Source organism: Sorex fumeus, unplaced genomic scaffold (assembly GCF_029834395.1).
Source record: "Sorex fumeus unplaced genomic scaffold, SorFum_2.1 ptg000007l, whole genome shotgun sequence".
NCBI lineage: Eukaryota > Metazoa > Chordata > Mammalia > Eulipotyphla > Soricidae > Sorex > Sorex fumeus.
In genome coordinates, this window is record NW_026606064.1 from 61,339,292 (window position 1) to 61,355,534 (window position 16,243).

General features: G+C 42.1%; 1 protein-coding gene across 2 annotated transcripts in view; it reads right to left on the minus strand.

The window, feature by feature from the left end:
• Positions 1-13,559: 13,559 nt before the first annotated feature.
• The window catches only part of ACBD5 (acyl-CoA binding domain containing 5), a 28,992-nt gene continuing 26,308 nt past the window's right edge, over positions 13,560-16,243 (minus strand). For both annotated transcript variants that reach the window (XM_056132490.1, XM_056132483.1), the window contains 3 exons: positions 15,363-15,562; positions 14,625-14,663; positions 13,560-13,673 (listed from right to left, as the gene is read on the minus strand). In XM_056132490.1, the coding sequence (XP_055988465.1) occupies positions 13,560-13,673; positions 14,625-14,663; positions 15,363-15,562 (353 nt within the window). The remainder of the gene's footprint in view (positions 13,674-14,624; positions 14,664-15,362; positions 15,563-16,243) is intronic.

Here is a 16,243-nt window from a genome sequence, read left to right on the forward strand (position 1 = left end):
ACGTGAGACCAGTTTTACTGCCTTGACAAACTGCTTCCGGTATCTTCTCTACAGTACCTGTCTGTTAAAAATAAATAGTACCAGAAAGCTCAGGTGTGGTAGACAATAGCAATTTTAATAGCCTGTCCAATTTGAATTTTTCAAAATGTGAGGGTTTGAACCAGGGCTTAGACTTATGGTTTAGATCTTATATTGGTTTGTTTTGTGCGTATGTATGTGTGTGTGTTTTGGAAGGGGGAATACCTGGCAGTGCTAGAGGTGAAGGGGTTAGCCATATAGTGCTGGGGATTAAACCCAGAGCCTCTTCCTCAGCCTACATCTCAAAAATGTATTTAAAAGACATATGCAATATTACTTACATCTTGGTCTTAAAAAATAACTTTTGTTTGATAGGTATAATTGCACATACTTCAAGTGAATTATCTTTCAGCATCATTCTTTCAAGTTTATACATAGACACACATATGCACGCTTTCAGCATACTTAACCCCCAAAAGATCAAGTTCATATTTAATGTACCATATGTCAGTTTTCGATCTATTAAATTGTATTGCTTTTGCACAATGGCCTTAGTGTGTTTATTTTCCACTGTCGTTTCAGTAAGAACCAGTTAGAATGTAGTTGAAAATGATACAATTCCAGGGCTGGAGTGACAGCACAGCGGGTAGGGTGTTTGCCTTGCACGCGGCCAACCAGGGTTTGATTCCCAGCATCCTATGTGGTCCCCCGAGCACCGCCAGGAGTAATTCCTGAGTGCAGAGCTGGGAGTAACCCCCCTGAGTATCTTTGGGTGTGACCAAAAACGAAAGAAAGAAAGAAAGAAAGAAAGAAAGAAAGAAAGAAAGAAAGAAAGAAAATGACACAATTCCAGAAGTGTTACTGTGAAAGTTAAACCATTCTAGCCGATGCTATATAACTGAATCCATGGTGAAATGGTCCTGCTGAGCTTGCTGCAGTGAGAACAACTTAGATTTAATGTTTCTGGGTACTGTCTTCAAGTAAAATATTAAAAATACACTTGTTAAACTAGTTTCATCATTCTCTTACATTATGTCAGAACAGGGCTGGAGCGATAGCACAGCGGGTAGGGTGTTCGCCTTACACGTGGCCAACATGGCCGACCCGAGTTCGATTCCTCCGCCCCTCTCGAAGAAGCCCGGCAAGCTACCGAGAGTATTCGATATGCCAGACACAGTAACAACAAAGTCTCCAATGGAGACGTTACTGGGCCCGCTCGAGCAAATCAACGATCAACGGGAGGGCCTTTACCTTTACCTTTATGTCAGAACAAGGTTTGTTTTTACCATGCTTTTATGTTATATTCATATAGTAGAAAGAAGAATGACTTTGGAACCAAGTACTGTCCTCCCGTTGTTCATCGATTTGCTCAAGAGGGCCCAGTAACATCTCCATTGTGAGCCTTGTTACTGTGTTTGGCATATTGAATACGTCAGGGGTAGCTTGCCAGGCTTTGCCGTGCAGGCGAGATGCTCTCGGTAGCTTGCTGGGCTCTCTGAGAGGGGCGGAGGAATCAATCTCGGGTCTGCTGAGTCGGCCACGTGCAAGGCAAATGTCCTACTGCTGTGCTATCGCTCCAGCCCACAAATGGTTTAAACCATTGCTCTGTCACAGTAAGAGGCCATAGGCACATTTAACTTAACTACTAATTAGTCGGCAGATTAATAAAAACAGGCCAATTCTCTCAGGAAATTGTTCAGAATATCAGACTTATTAGAAACCTGAAACATTACTGAATAATTGGTGGAAATATATATTGTTCCCAATACAAGAGATAGTGCCCATAAGTAGAACAATTATGAAGAACAGCGTGGTACAGAGACATGTTCAGTGGCACAGCACGTGCCACGTGTGCTGGATCTGATCCCTAACATTGAAAAATACAAAAGTTTTCTGTTCAAGTCAAGCATGTAAAGGTAAAGTCACATAGAATGCTTCATGCTATAAGTGTTTCCTGGGAATGTGTGTGTTTTTAAGGAACACTGTTTCTGCCGGTAAAAATAGATGCATCTGTACTATATAGAATTGTTTCATCAATAGAAACATCTCTCGCCTCTATTATGTAATACAGAAAATATATTCAAACAGGTGTCTGTTTACCTTCACAAACCTCTTGTCAGACCAAATGAAATGCACAGCAAGCCAAAGATGTTAAATAAATGATCATTATTTGGACCTTAATTACTCTACTGTTGCTTGGAGTATTTGTCTTGATGTTGTATTTGGGAAATAGTGCATTGTAGCTCTGTCCCGTTCATCGATTTGCTTGAGTGGGCACCTTAATGTCTTCATTGTGAGACTTGTTACTGTTTTTGGCATATCAAATACGTCACGGGTAGCTTGCCAGGCTCTGCCGTGCGGGAGGAATACTCTCGGTAGCTTGCCGGGCTCTGAGAGGGGCAGAGGAATCGAACCCGGGTCAGCTGCGTGCAAGGCAAACGCCCTACCCGCTATGCTATCACTCCGTCCCAGGAAATAGTGACTATGTAAAAATATCGCTATTCTCCAAATCAAGTGCTTTACTGCTAAGCCACATTCCCAAGTACTCCTAACACAAGGAAATTCAGGTCCGGTATCCATTTTCCAGAAATAACCACTTTTGGTTAATAACCACCAATTACATACTCAGAAGATTGTGGAAACCTTGATAGTTTCACCAGATTTCCTTTCAGTTAACACTGTGCCAACCACAAGGAGGCCATCCTTAGAGCTGCATGGAGAATAAAAGAAAATATTTGAAGGAAGAGGTGTAAAAAACACATACCCCGACCCAGATCCAATATATACTTAAGAGGCAGTCACCAAGACTTTCAGGTGAAAGAAGTATACTAAGAAGGGAGAGGGCAAGTTGGAGACCTCATTTCTGATTGGTCATCTAGCTCAATTGTGCTCCATCCTGAAGTGAGGGACTGAGGGCAAGATTAATTAATGGCCATATCTATGTGACATCCAAATAGCAAATCCGAGGGACCAGAGAGCTAGTACAGCAGGTAGGGCGCTTGCTTTCACTCTGTAGACCTGGGTTTGATTCCCAGCACCCCATAGTCTCCTTCACCCACTAGGAGTGATCCCTGAGGGCAGAGTCAGGAGTAAGGCCTGAGCACCACTGGCCCAAAAACAACAGGCGCTGTTGAGGGGCACCATAGAAACTTGAGCTGGTGTAGGAAGTCCCTGTGTGCTGATGCCAGCAAGCCACACTGGGCAGATCCTAGTGTAATCCCCAGAACCCCCTGGTACCCTAAGCACCCCTGATCTCAGAGCCAAGAGTAGTCTCAGCACCACCTGGATGTACACACACACACACACACACACACACACACGCACACACACACACACACACACCAAAAAAATACCCACAGCACCCCAGTTGTACCACCTCTAATAAGTTCTCATAGCACCAACAGACCTGAGAATGCCGATAAGGAACTCCAATCTGACCCTTTTAGTCAACTCAAATGTGCCCAGTCCATACTCTGAACCCACACAGTGCAGCAGCACAATGGATACATTTATAACGGGGGAATCATGTATTCACCTTGCAACCACCTTCCCTACCCCTCCTTTTTTTGTTGTTTGGGTTTGTTTTGTTTTTTGGGCCACACCTGGCGATGCTCAGGGGTTACTCCTGGCTCTGCACTCAGGAATTACAACTGGAGGGTTCAGTAGATCATATGGGGTGCCGAGGATTAAACCTGGGTGAGACAAGCACCCTACATGTCTACTATTGCTCTGGCCCCCAAGCTTAGAACAGGTTAGAACGCATGTTTTGCATGCAGGAGATCTAGGTTCAATTCCTGATACCACATATTCCCCGAGTAGATAAGTGTTTATAGTGAGAGCAAAGGAGAATATAAGAGGTGGACCTCTCTGCACCCCTGGCTTTATTATTTAGGGTGCTCAGGGGGCCCAGGATCAGATTGCAAGGCAAGAACATTAAACTCTTGTGATAACTCTCTGGCCCCTATTTGCTTAATCTGTTTTGTTTGGGGCGGGGGTGGGGGGGCACACCTGGCTGTGCTCAGGGGTTATTCATGGCTCTGCACTCAGGAATTACTCCTTGCAGTGCTCAGGGAATTATATGGGTTTCTGGGGATCACACCCACGTCTGCCCATGCAAAAGGCAAACACCCGCCCACTGTACTATTGCTCTGGCCCTATTTGCTTGATTTTTAAAACGACCGAATGTAATCCCATCCGCTGTTCTTTCCCAGTCGTTTCAATAACCTAACAGAACAGTCAGATGTACCTGCCTACCAATTTAGTTGATCCTTGATTTATTTTTCCTATCTGACACTGTCTCCTCTGGACTTTTGACCTGCTCTGAATTTACTCCCCCTGTGTCTGGCACTTTCCTGTCTTGGTCTGCTTCCTACTCTCAAGGTAATCTTTTTTTTTTCCTTTTTTCTTGTTTTTATTTATTTCACAAAATCACAACAGTTAGGTTTCTTTTTTCTTAACAGTTGCATTTTTATCTAGCAGAACACATGCGTAAAGTGAGATGGTTAACTAACATCACACTTACCACTATCTGTAAAAATTACAAGTTACATATTTATATTTTAATCGAGAATCTCCCACTGTTTTCCATCTCAGACCGACTGCATATATTTAAGTTGTCTGGTTTAAAGATGCATGGACAGGGGCCGGAGCTATAGCACAGCGGGTAGGGCGTTTGCCTTGCACGCGGCCCACCTGGGTTCGATCCCCGGCATCCCATATGGTCCCCCAAGCACCGCCAGGAGTTATTCCCTGAGTGCAAAGCCAGGGGTAACCCCTGAGCATTGCTGGGTGTGACCCCAAAAGCAAATAAATAAATAAATAAAGATGCATGGACATAGGTGACTGTGGGAAGCTATCTCTTTAATGAAAGCCAAGGTATTTTTTGTTTTGTTTTTTTTTTTGCTTTTTGGGTCACACCCGGCAATGCACAGGGGTCACACCTGGCTCTTCACTCAGGAATTACTCCTGGCGGTGCTCGGGGGACCCTATGGGATGCTGGGAATGAAACCCGGCAAGGCAAACGCCCTACCTCCTATGCTATCGATCCAGCCCCGAAAGCCAAGATTTTGACTTGATTAATAACATTCTTAGAGTTATATTTCACACCTGTTTCTGACAGCATTGATATTTTGGGGAATGAGGCATGGCTTACCTTATATGAATTCCTATTATTTACTCTCCCTTAATCGATAGCGAATTAATCGATGGGCTGGTGTGATAGCACAGCGGTAGGGTGTTTGCCTTGCATGCAGCCAACATGGCCAACCCGAGTTGATTCCTCTGCCCCTCTTGGAGAGCCCGGCAAGCTACCGAGAGTATCTCGCCCGCACGGCAGAGCCTGGCAAGCTCCCCGTGACGTATTCGATATGCCAGACACAGTAACAACAAAGTCTCCAATGGAGACGTTACTGGGCCCGCTAGAGCAAATCGACGAACAACGGGAGGGCCCTACCTTTACTTTTACCTAATCGATAGCATCTAACCACAGTACTCCTAACCATAACAAGTAATGAGAGTCACAGCATTTCTCATTAACTTTTTATTTTTAACTTAATTTGACAGTAAAGAAAAACGAGAAATCATTAAAAAAATACCGTAGCTGTTAGTTTAAATTTTTAATGAGGTTCTTGTTAAACAAAGCAGTAATTCTATACCCTATAATTACATCTTTTTATTTAACAAGAGCTGTGTGCAAAGTGCTTTTCAAACTATAAAATAAAACTTTGGAATCGGTTTCAAATGATTATCCTAGGAGTTAGATACCCTTCATTTCCTGTAATTAATCACAACTGCTTACATTCTTAATTTGCATTTTATTTACTCATATACTAAGCGTCACCAATTGCATATACAAGACTGACATCTAATTTTTTACAAATAATCCCTGATCCAGAGGTCTAAACTTTATTTTATATATAATTCAGTTACTTGCTTCATTTTTTTCCCTAAATAAAAAGGACAGTTTAAAAAATGTAAATATTAATAGATCCTCTTAGACACACTTTAATCAGAATGGAATTTTTAAAAATCAAGTTACATGAAAGAAAAAAGGAGTCATGGGGAAAAGCATCTTATACTTTTGTCTTCAGGCAAACAAAGATCTACCCTCAAAGGCATGGGTTATTTTCCCTCTTACTGAAAATACTTTTGAACACATGAAGGTAAAACCAACATCATATATGCGGAGTGGCTTTAAAATTACCTTGCTACAAAATCTTCAAATAGAGAAACTTTTAAAGCACACATCCAAATAAGCAAGGAATTTTAGTAGCTTTTGAAAATAATAATTTTCCGAACCAAGCCTTTAAGGATCTAATTACCATCTTCTTTCGAGACTAAATGAAGGGAGCTATGAAAAACAGACTTAATTTTCATTAGTTGGGTGTGCCTAACACATCCGGCATCATGCTGCCTGCGAGCATGCAAATCCTTCCAATAGCCCTGTGAAATAGGAGTATGTCAACTGTTGTAGCCTGAAGGAAAATCAGAGGCACTAAGAGGTTAAGAGTCTAGTCTACAGAAATTACCAGTTACAGAAAAGTTATTTTCACGTGTTTCCTTTTTGAGCTTTGTAAAAACAGTATAAATAAGTTTTCATTTATATTTCAAAGCACCCTATGAAGCAGAGATAAGATAGCTATAGTTAAAATGATTACAAAGGAATAAACGTATATGACTGGATAAAAATCTTATTGATGATTTGCAGGCTCAGGATACAGTTTATCTATTTTAAGTCCATTCTTCATCATTCCTATCAGCAGGTTATGCCTAATCTGTGAATCATTCGCAAAAAGTAAGCCTAGTACACTGGGCCTCTACTTTGTAATAATGCTTGATCACTCATCAGGACTCTGAAAGCCCAAAAAGATATGGGCAGCCCAAAAGATTATAGTGGTGTGAAAAAGATTCTTCTAGCAATTTTCTACTATGTGACATGGCAATTCAGTAAATAAGATACAAAGCATATTTAACATCTCATTTAAAATTGACTCCTGTTTTGTATTCTTTTTCACATTTAATTTAGAAAATGTAAATATCCAGTTATAAATCTGATCTCATCATAACAACTGTACCTTGGAAAGCAGCTTCTATTTCTCTATGGGAGATAATCAGGTAAACATGTTACCAAACAATAATTAATAATTTAATGTCCTTCAAGTTCAAGGGTAGGGCAAATCTAGGATGGCTATTTATAACCTAGGTGAGACTGATTATTCAAGTATCAACAACATTAGTCCTTAAAATGTTATCATCTGTGTAGTGCAAAATATATATATGTATTTATGTACATAACTGAACTACTGGACAACAGAAAGAAATATAATCAGCACAAACTAAGATTTTTCTTGTGAACTCCACAATCCATTTCATTCCAAGGTCTTCCAGGCCCAAGAGTCTTGAGTAAAATACCATTTTCTTCAGTTCAGTTTTCTTGAAAAAACAAAAGTAAAAGTCAGTTTCCTATTAATATAGATGCAACCTGAAGAAAAAACACATCCAAGCCAAAGAAATTTATGAATAAAAACCTGAATCATATCCAAATTTAGAAAGACTATAAACTGCAAATTAAAAAATTACAGGTAGTTCACTTCAGGTCACTAACGGATTGATATGATTCAACTCCAAATGTTAACACTACCAACTAGTTTGCAATACATAATTTACAATTACATTTCTCTTCTCAGAGCTTCTGGATTCTCCTCCTTTTCTAGTTTGCTTTAGGAATTCCATTTTGGAGGAATTATGTCATGAAGCCATCAATTATTTCATAAACCTATAAGTAAGTTTTTAGTTATATTTCAAGGCACCCTCTGAAGCAAAGACAAGATGTCTGTAAGTTAAAATGATTACAAAGGATTTAATGTACATGACTGGATAAAAATTTTCTATCAAAAATGGAAAAGTAGTGAAACAAGAAAGTGAAATGAAACCACAAAAAATGGACAACTGTACAACAGGAACTATTCACTCAATCGTGTATATTAGGTTTCTGCTCATTCCCAAGAAGCTGGAGATTCAAAGGTAAATAAGACACGCTATCAGCTTTCACAGAGCTCTTAGTTTAGCTGAGTCAGGGTGGGGGAATATATAAACCAATAATTATAAAATGTGATGGCTGCGATAAGAGTAGAGAGAATGAGCAATTAAAGAAGAGCCAGCTTGTTTACCCAAGACACCCAATCACACATGGTCTAGGTTTGGGGAAGAAAAGGTCCCCTGGCGATGAGAGTCTCAAGACCCTCCCTGGGGAACTCAGATGCCCAAATCGAGTGAAACTTGGACTAACAGGCTCACTGCTCTCTCCTCTTTAGAAACGCTCTTATGCAACTCTCTTGGCAGGAGCACTGTTTAAAGAACCAGATGGTCCTTATCCTCTGTAGAAATCCTCTTAGGCTCAATTCCTTGGCAGGAATGCCACTTTCCGAGCAGCGCTCACCCCACAGGGCACCTGCAGTGCTAAGGAAGATGGCCTTGGGAGAAGAGAACTGAAGCAGTTAACAGAGGCAGGCAGCCGTGGGCGGCTCTCAGGACCACAAAAACAACTCAAGGGTGTTGCACAGAAGACTTGGCTCTGAGGAACAGGGAGTGACACAAATCAGGAATTCACATGACATGCATAATGCGTATTGCCTAAGGCCCTTCATAGATTTACCAAAAGGAGCACAGCAGGACCCAGGGACAGGACAAGAGGAATGGGAAGGTCGCCTTGTGAGTATCTGACTTGGGTCCAATTCCTGGTACCCCATAGGCAGCCCTGAGTCCCGCCGGGAGTGACTCCTGAGCACCACTGGGTGTGAGCCTGAAATGAATTTTTTGTTTTAAAGCACACAAGCATATTACTTGGTGTCTGCCCTCCCGCTTCTCTGCTCAATCTACTGTAACTGAACCTACAAACCTACAGAAGTCACCACCACTGGCCTCCAAACTGTGAGAAGTTTATTCAGGCTCCTAATGAGACCCTGCACACCAACCCCCCACCCCCACCCCCTTTGCTTTTCCAGGTCTGGTGTAATGAGAGAAGTTTAGCTACAGAAAAGAGATTCTGGAACAGGATGTAGCTGGGCCTTTCCCTTGCCTGTCACTCCACTCTGGTGAAATCGTCTACCCCTCCTTAGGAGCCTGATTCCTCCTTTTGAAGCCAGCGCCATTTGCCCCAGAATGTTCCTCCTGAGTGGCCCCAGCTCTGAGGTTTTTGTTTCAACTCTACTGAAAGCTCCCCTGTTCCCAAGGGAAATACATTATGCAAAATTTGTGTGTCTGGGCAAACTGGTAAAGAGGGTCGAAATATCCTTCAAAGCATTGGTGCAAACACAGTCTTAGCAAGTGCACAGGTGTGCGTGCAGCGTTTCATGCGTGGGGGGTTAGAGGAAGACTATCAGGTTCGACAAGTGGACAGAGGTGGGAAGGCAGCCGACTGCTAGAACTTGTTTGGAGTAGGAAGTCTGCAGGTGCTCCTCTTCGAATCACAAGAAGAATGAACTGCCCCTGACTCATTGGGGAGAGAATGCGAGTAATCTCTCTTGCTAGGTGGGCCACACCCAGCCATGCTCAGGACTGACTCCTGGCTCTGTGCTCAGAGTTCACTCCTGGCAGGCTACAAGAACCAGATGGGGTGCTGATCAAATCTAGGGTAGGCTGAGTGCAAGGCAAACACCCTACCTGCTGTACTATTACCCTGGTCCAACACGACAATCTCTTATTTTAAAATTAGTATTGATTTTGCCTGAGAAGGGAATCTTACAGTAGATCTTCAGTATCACCTTTTTTCTGTTAAAGTAATTATTTCTCTGTATAGTAATTTTTTATATGTAGTCATTTGTTTTCCAACTACAGAGGATTATCTCTGTGTCTACATGCATATTTATTGAATAGCATGAAAGTTTTTCTACATCTCTTGGTATTTCAGTTTGCAATTCAATCAGGTGTGGGCATTCAGCCATGTACCAGCACACACTCAATGGAAAGTTACTACACCCCAGCCACTGCACTGGAGGATGAGGTTCAGGCTGAGGAGGATGAGGTACAGAATGGGCACTGCCCTGGAGGATGAGATTCGGGCTGAGGAAAATGAGGTACAGGATGGTCACTGCACTTGAGGATGAGGACTGGGCTGAGGAGGATGAGGCACAGGATGGCCACTGCCCTGGTGGATGAAGGTGAGGCTGAGGAGGATGAGGTACAAGATGGCCACTACCCTGGCGGATGAGGTTCAGGCTAAGGAGGATGAGATACATAATGGTCCACTGCACTAGGGTGCACACTCCCTCTTCCTCACTTTCTGTACCTAATCGAATTTCTAGAGTTTTCTCTTCCTTTCTTTTTTCTTTTTTTGGTCTTTTTGGGTCACAACCGGCTATGAATCAAGGGTTACTACTGGCTCTGCACTCAGGAATAACTCTTGGTGTTTCTCAGGGGGACCATATGGGATGCCGGGGATCGAACATGGATTGGCCGTGTGCAAGGCAAACGCCCTACCCGCTGTACTATTTCTCCAGCTCTCTCTTCTTTTTTAATACATAATCTTTCCTCTAAACGACAGACAGATAGTTCTCTAGTTTTTAGTCTAATAAATGTCAATGAAAATACTGTGAAACACTGCCAGAATAAAAAAAATGCCTAACCCACCTCAAGATCAGTACTTACTTGCATATCAAATATGGTTTTTCTCTCTAACATTATTTTTTACATACATAAAGCAGATTTAAAAATACTATTACTTCACCAAAATGCAGTTGTACAGAGTCAAATAACTTGAAATTAGGAAGGACAGACTGGGCACTTAACATAGGGTGAGGAACTTGACAAAGACTGAACAACAAAACAGAAAATTAAAATAGGGGAAAGTTTCTCCAAGAGAGATCTGTGAACAGCTTGACGAGGATACGTAGGACAAATGGTATATGCTTTGACTAGTAATGGACTAAAAAATTGAGAACACTAAGAATTTTGATAAATATCTGTGAACTGCTGAAGCAAAGTGCAATTTGGTTTTGGGGCTTTAGTGAAGTGGCCAGGTGCTTCGACCTTAACATAAATCATTAACTAAAATATTTTGTCCTTTGCCAAACTTCTTCTCTCTTCAATCCCCGACTTCTCCTTTGAAATGCAGTGCAGAATATGTAAACACCTGCCTTGGGCTCCACTCCACCCTGCTGGTTATATCTCCTACTACTACAGAGTGAAGAAAAAAAAAAGGAATTCGATTCTTTCTTCCTCCAATTACCAGGAATACTTCAATTAACAACAATGTATAGTAGTACTAAACTCAACATTCAATGGAGAAATTTAAAATGTGTGAGAGCAGAAAAACAAGGCCCGTAATGAAGGCCTTTGGAGAGCCAGCAGAGTGGGTGGGGCGCTTGCCTTGCGTGTCATCACCCTGTTCGCCTGCACCATACATGGTCCCTGAAACACCATCACGAGTGACCCCTGAGCGCAGAGTCAGGATTAAGCCTGAGCAGAGGAGGGTGTGGTCCCAAACCCCAATAATAATAATAATAATTTTTTAAAAATAAAAAGAACGAAAGCCTGATATCTCAACAGCTGGAATGTCATTATACGTAAACAGATTAGAAAGATAGATATAATACTGAGAAGGTAAGTTATACTTCTGAAATCCTAGTATAGGGTTTTCAAATAGTCAAATGTATTTCTAGAACATTAGCACTGTAGCACTGTCCTCCCGTTGTTCATCGATTTGCTCGAGCGGGCCCAGTAATATCTCCATCGTGAGTCCTGTTGTTACTGTGTTTAGCATATCAAATATATCATGGATATCTTGCCAGGCTTTGCCATGCGGGCGAGATACCCTCGGTAGCTTGCCGGGCTCTCCAAGAGGGGCGGGGGAATCAACTCGGTTCGGCCGCGTTGGCCGCATGTAAGGCAAACGCCCTACCGCTGTGCTATGGCTCCAGCCCATTAGGTAAAGGTAAGGTAAAGGTAAGGTAAAGGCCCTCCCGTTGATCGGCCTTTTACCAGCCCATTAATATACCAGAAAAGTTCTATAGTTCTGTTTTTGCTTTTTGGGTCAAACCTGGCAATGCGCAGGGGTTACTCCTGGCTCATGCACTCAGGAATTACTCCTGGTGGTGCTCAGGGGACCATATGGGATGCTGGGAATCGAACCTAGGTCGGCTGCGTGCAAGGCAAACATCCTACCCACTGTGCTATCACTCCAGCCCCTCTATAGCTCATTTGTGGACATAATTTAACCTGTCTTAATATGATCTGAGAATAAGGAAAACTAGGACAATTTACCCAATGTCCCATACATGTCAGTTTTTTTACTATAATATAGTATAAAGGTTGCACTTAAAAATTATATCAGGCCACTCTTTGCCCTTTTACAAAAGACAATAAATGTTTGATCTTGCTTTTGTTATCAAGTGTGGTAAGAAGAACTACTATGGGTTCTTTGGTAGAGGACAAAACATTATATTTTTTTAAATTTGTTATTTAAAAATGTTTCTACAATGTAAAATTGAAAGAAGACTTAAAAGCTTTTCATTCAGTGCCCCCACCCCCTCCATACACACACTTCCCTTTTCTGGCCTCCCAAGGGATGCTCAGGCCACCTGGATGTGCCACCAGCAATTCTCAACCAACCCAGTCAGTGGTTCAGTGCCAGAGCCCAGGTGATGCTCTTGGGCCCGAAGGGCTGGAGTATCCAGGCCACCTCGGAAGTGCTGGGAGTCTCTAGGGCTGCACTGGGCATTTTGAAGGGGACCATGGAATGCAGGAACCAAATCCGGTGCAGGTATGTGCCCTAACACTGTACTATCTTTTGGCCCCCCAATATCCATTTTCCCCCCTCATCTGTTTTTACTAAAAACTGTGACAAAAACCCCAAAACCATAATCACCAAAGGCATCAGTGATAAGAAAAAGTTGTTTATCTATAAAAAGTAGTTCAGCTTACACAGCATTGAAAATATACTTTAAGGTTTTCTGAAACTGAAGTGTTCTGGTATCAGGTTATTTCTAACCCAACTTCAGTGCACTTTCAAGGATTCTAAATTATTATTCAGCCCTATCTGAGCTATTTCTTGCCACGCCAAACTGGATTTCTGACCCTCATATTAGAATAATCCTTTATTTTAAATTAACCACAAGGGCAATAATTATTCTGAGTTGTTAGAGACTATGTTTCAAAGGCCTGGGGAAGAGGTGAGCATTACTGGGCAACACTGTTTACTCACCTGCTATCTTTTAACATTAAAAGAGAATCCAAAATAAATATCAAATTTTAAGAGCACTATTTCTTAATAAGTCAGAAAAAGTAAGCCTGAAATCATGTTCTCATTGTTGCCTAAGTCAAAGGCAAACAAATGTATCAAATAATCTTAAGTGAAAATTTTTTAAGTCCAAGGAATAGTTAGAAATCCACCAGACATCATTTCAATATAGTTTCAGACAAATTAGTATAAAATAGTCCATAAAAATACACTAACATTAATAAAATGGACAAATTCCCTACTGAAAGTTCTATCTATTCTAAATCATCAGCATATACATAGCTTTTGAAAGAATAAAATTATTGCATTACCTTCTCCTTCTTTGATAATATAAATGCACCAACCAATGGGCAATAAAAGGCCATATTATAGCAAAAGTTAATGCACCAGGAGACATCTCAAAGGGCCACCAAGACGGTCTCTGAAAAAGTAAAATATCTGGTCACCAAGCTATTACGTATGCAAACATGAACTTAAGAAACAAAGATAACAATAATTTTTAATACAAATAACTAATAAAAAATCTACGTTCATCTCAAAGGAAAGAGTCTTATTTTACAGCATTATTTAGTTCAGTAGAATTTCAGGGATACTAGGTACTTAAATACAAAACAAATATGTCAAAAATTCAGTTCCTCCTGCCTTCCCTGCTCTTGGGTCCCACCTGGAGGCCTCAGGGACTACTGTTCCAGGCACAGAGGTCATTCATGGTGTTGCTCAGGGAGCCACATGGGACCAGGGATCAAACCCAGGCCTCCTACATGAAAAGCATGTGTTCTGACCCATTGGGCAATCTCTCCCTCCACCCCCTATCCTTTCTTTTCTTTTTTATTTTGGTGTTGCAGTGCTGAGGAAGGAACCCAGGCCTTCTAACATGCAAGGCATATGGCTCTATGTCCCAGGTTCCTGAAAATTATGTGTGTATGTGTGTGTGTGTGTGTGTGTGTGTGTGTAATTTTATACAGATATATTTGTTTACTTATTTTTGAGCTGAAACCACTTTTGCTTTAGGTGGACAGTGCGAAGACTGCAGCACAGCCAGCATCAGTCTGCCAATATCCCTCACCACTGCCCCTAGGTCCCTCCCCACCTAGTCTTTCCCTCCCTCCCTACCCCGACACACTTGGAGACCCCAGGTTTGCTGTTAAAGGGGAAAAAAATTGGGGGTGGGAGGGATGGGTCAGCCACATTGAAGGTGAGTGCCTTAATCCCTTTGCTTAACCCCTCTCTGGCCTCAAGAACAAATATATTTCTGACTTCCAAGTTCAAAAGGGCAGATTTCATTTGGAATACTTTGAGGACAACATCTAATCTTATTTGTTGCAACTTATTTAAAACTCTCAATAGTTATATTTAAGAAAATATTTCTTACCCGTGAGGACTGATGACTAGTCTGTGATGATGATTTTGCCTAAAATACATATAAAAGTGGTTAGTTTTGGCAAACATTTAAAAATACGGTATATTTCTTTTTTTCCCAGAAAGCATAAAAGTTTGTTCTTTTTTGTGTGCTTGGTTTGTGCTACACCCAACTGTGCTCTGGGCTTACTCCTGATTCTGAGTTCAGGGGTCAACACCTGGAAGGTCTTGGCGAACCGTATGTGGTGCTGGGCCACACTTGGCAGTGCTCAGGGGAGACTCCCAAATTCTGACAATGCTCAGGGAATTACATGGTGCCAGAGACTGAACTAGGGTCAGCTTCAAACAAGGCAAGTGCCTTACCTCCTATTCTATATCACTTTGGCCCCTAAAATTTCTTTTATTGGGTCGGAGCAATAGCAGGTAGTGCATTTGCTTTGCATGCAGCCAATTTAGATTCAATTGCTGGCAACCCACATAGTCCCCGGAGCCCACCAGGAGTGACCCCTGAATGCAGAGCCAGGGGTGGGCCCTGAGCACTGCCAGATATGGCCCAAAACAAAACAAGCCAAAAAAAAAAAAGGTATTTCAATTCAAGTGGCATTTAGCTTTTGGGTCAGTCTTTTCTTACATGCTGTTTTGATTTACTTTTACTCTTGAACATACAGGAGTTTGTATCAATTTAATCAATTCCAATTAGGGCTTTCTAGAACCAGCAGTAGAAGAAGATCCGGCATGTGTGGGCGCTGACCTGAGGAGCTGCCAAGGTTTCCAGTTTGTGCAGTCTGTGCAGGACGTTCTGCATGTCCTCCTGCAGTCGCATGAGCACAAGCGCAATCTGCTCGTTGAGACTACCACGGGGCCCTCGGTCCGAGCCCCAGCGCTCTCCGTCACCTCCACTCCCCACCTGCCGGCCCTTGGCGCCTTCGCTCAAATGTTGCATCCGATGCCCTGTGGGAAGAGAGCAAAACCGACTGGCTGTGAATCATGTTTATGGAAGGAGGAATAACGCGTTTTCTTTGTTTTCATTCTGTTTATTTGAGATCCAGACTGGGGCAGAAACAAATCACGTATACAAGATAAATAATCAGGATCAAAGGAGTAAATGGACAAGCTTCTCTGTGTCTGTATAAATGTCTGCTAATTAATTTTATGGGTTTATGGAGCGATAGCACAGCAGGTAGGGCATTTGCCTTGCACGCAGCCAACCCGACCAACTCGGGCTCGATTCCTCTGCCCCTCTCAGAGAGCCCGGCAAGCTACCAAGAGTATCCCGCCCGCACGGCAGAGCCTGGCAAGCTACCCATGACATATTCAATATGCCAAACACAGTAACAAATGTCACAATGGAGATATTACTGGGCCCACTCGAGCAAATCGATGAACAATGAGAGGACAGTGACAGTGACAGTGAATTAATTTTATAATATGCTTACCATGCCAGTACACCCTCTAATGCATACAATTCATGAACCTGAATTTAGAACACATTGCCGAAAGTTCTTTACCAATATGAAAACAAAATTGTAAAACCTTAGATGCCAGAATATTAAAAGTTACACTAAATATTGCTTTCCTCTATGGGCCTGGTGGTGATCTGGGCCACACATGGTGGTGCTCAAGGGCCATCCC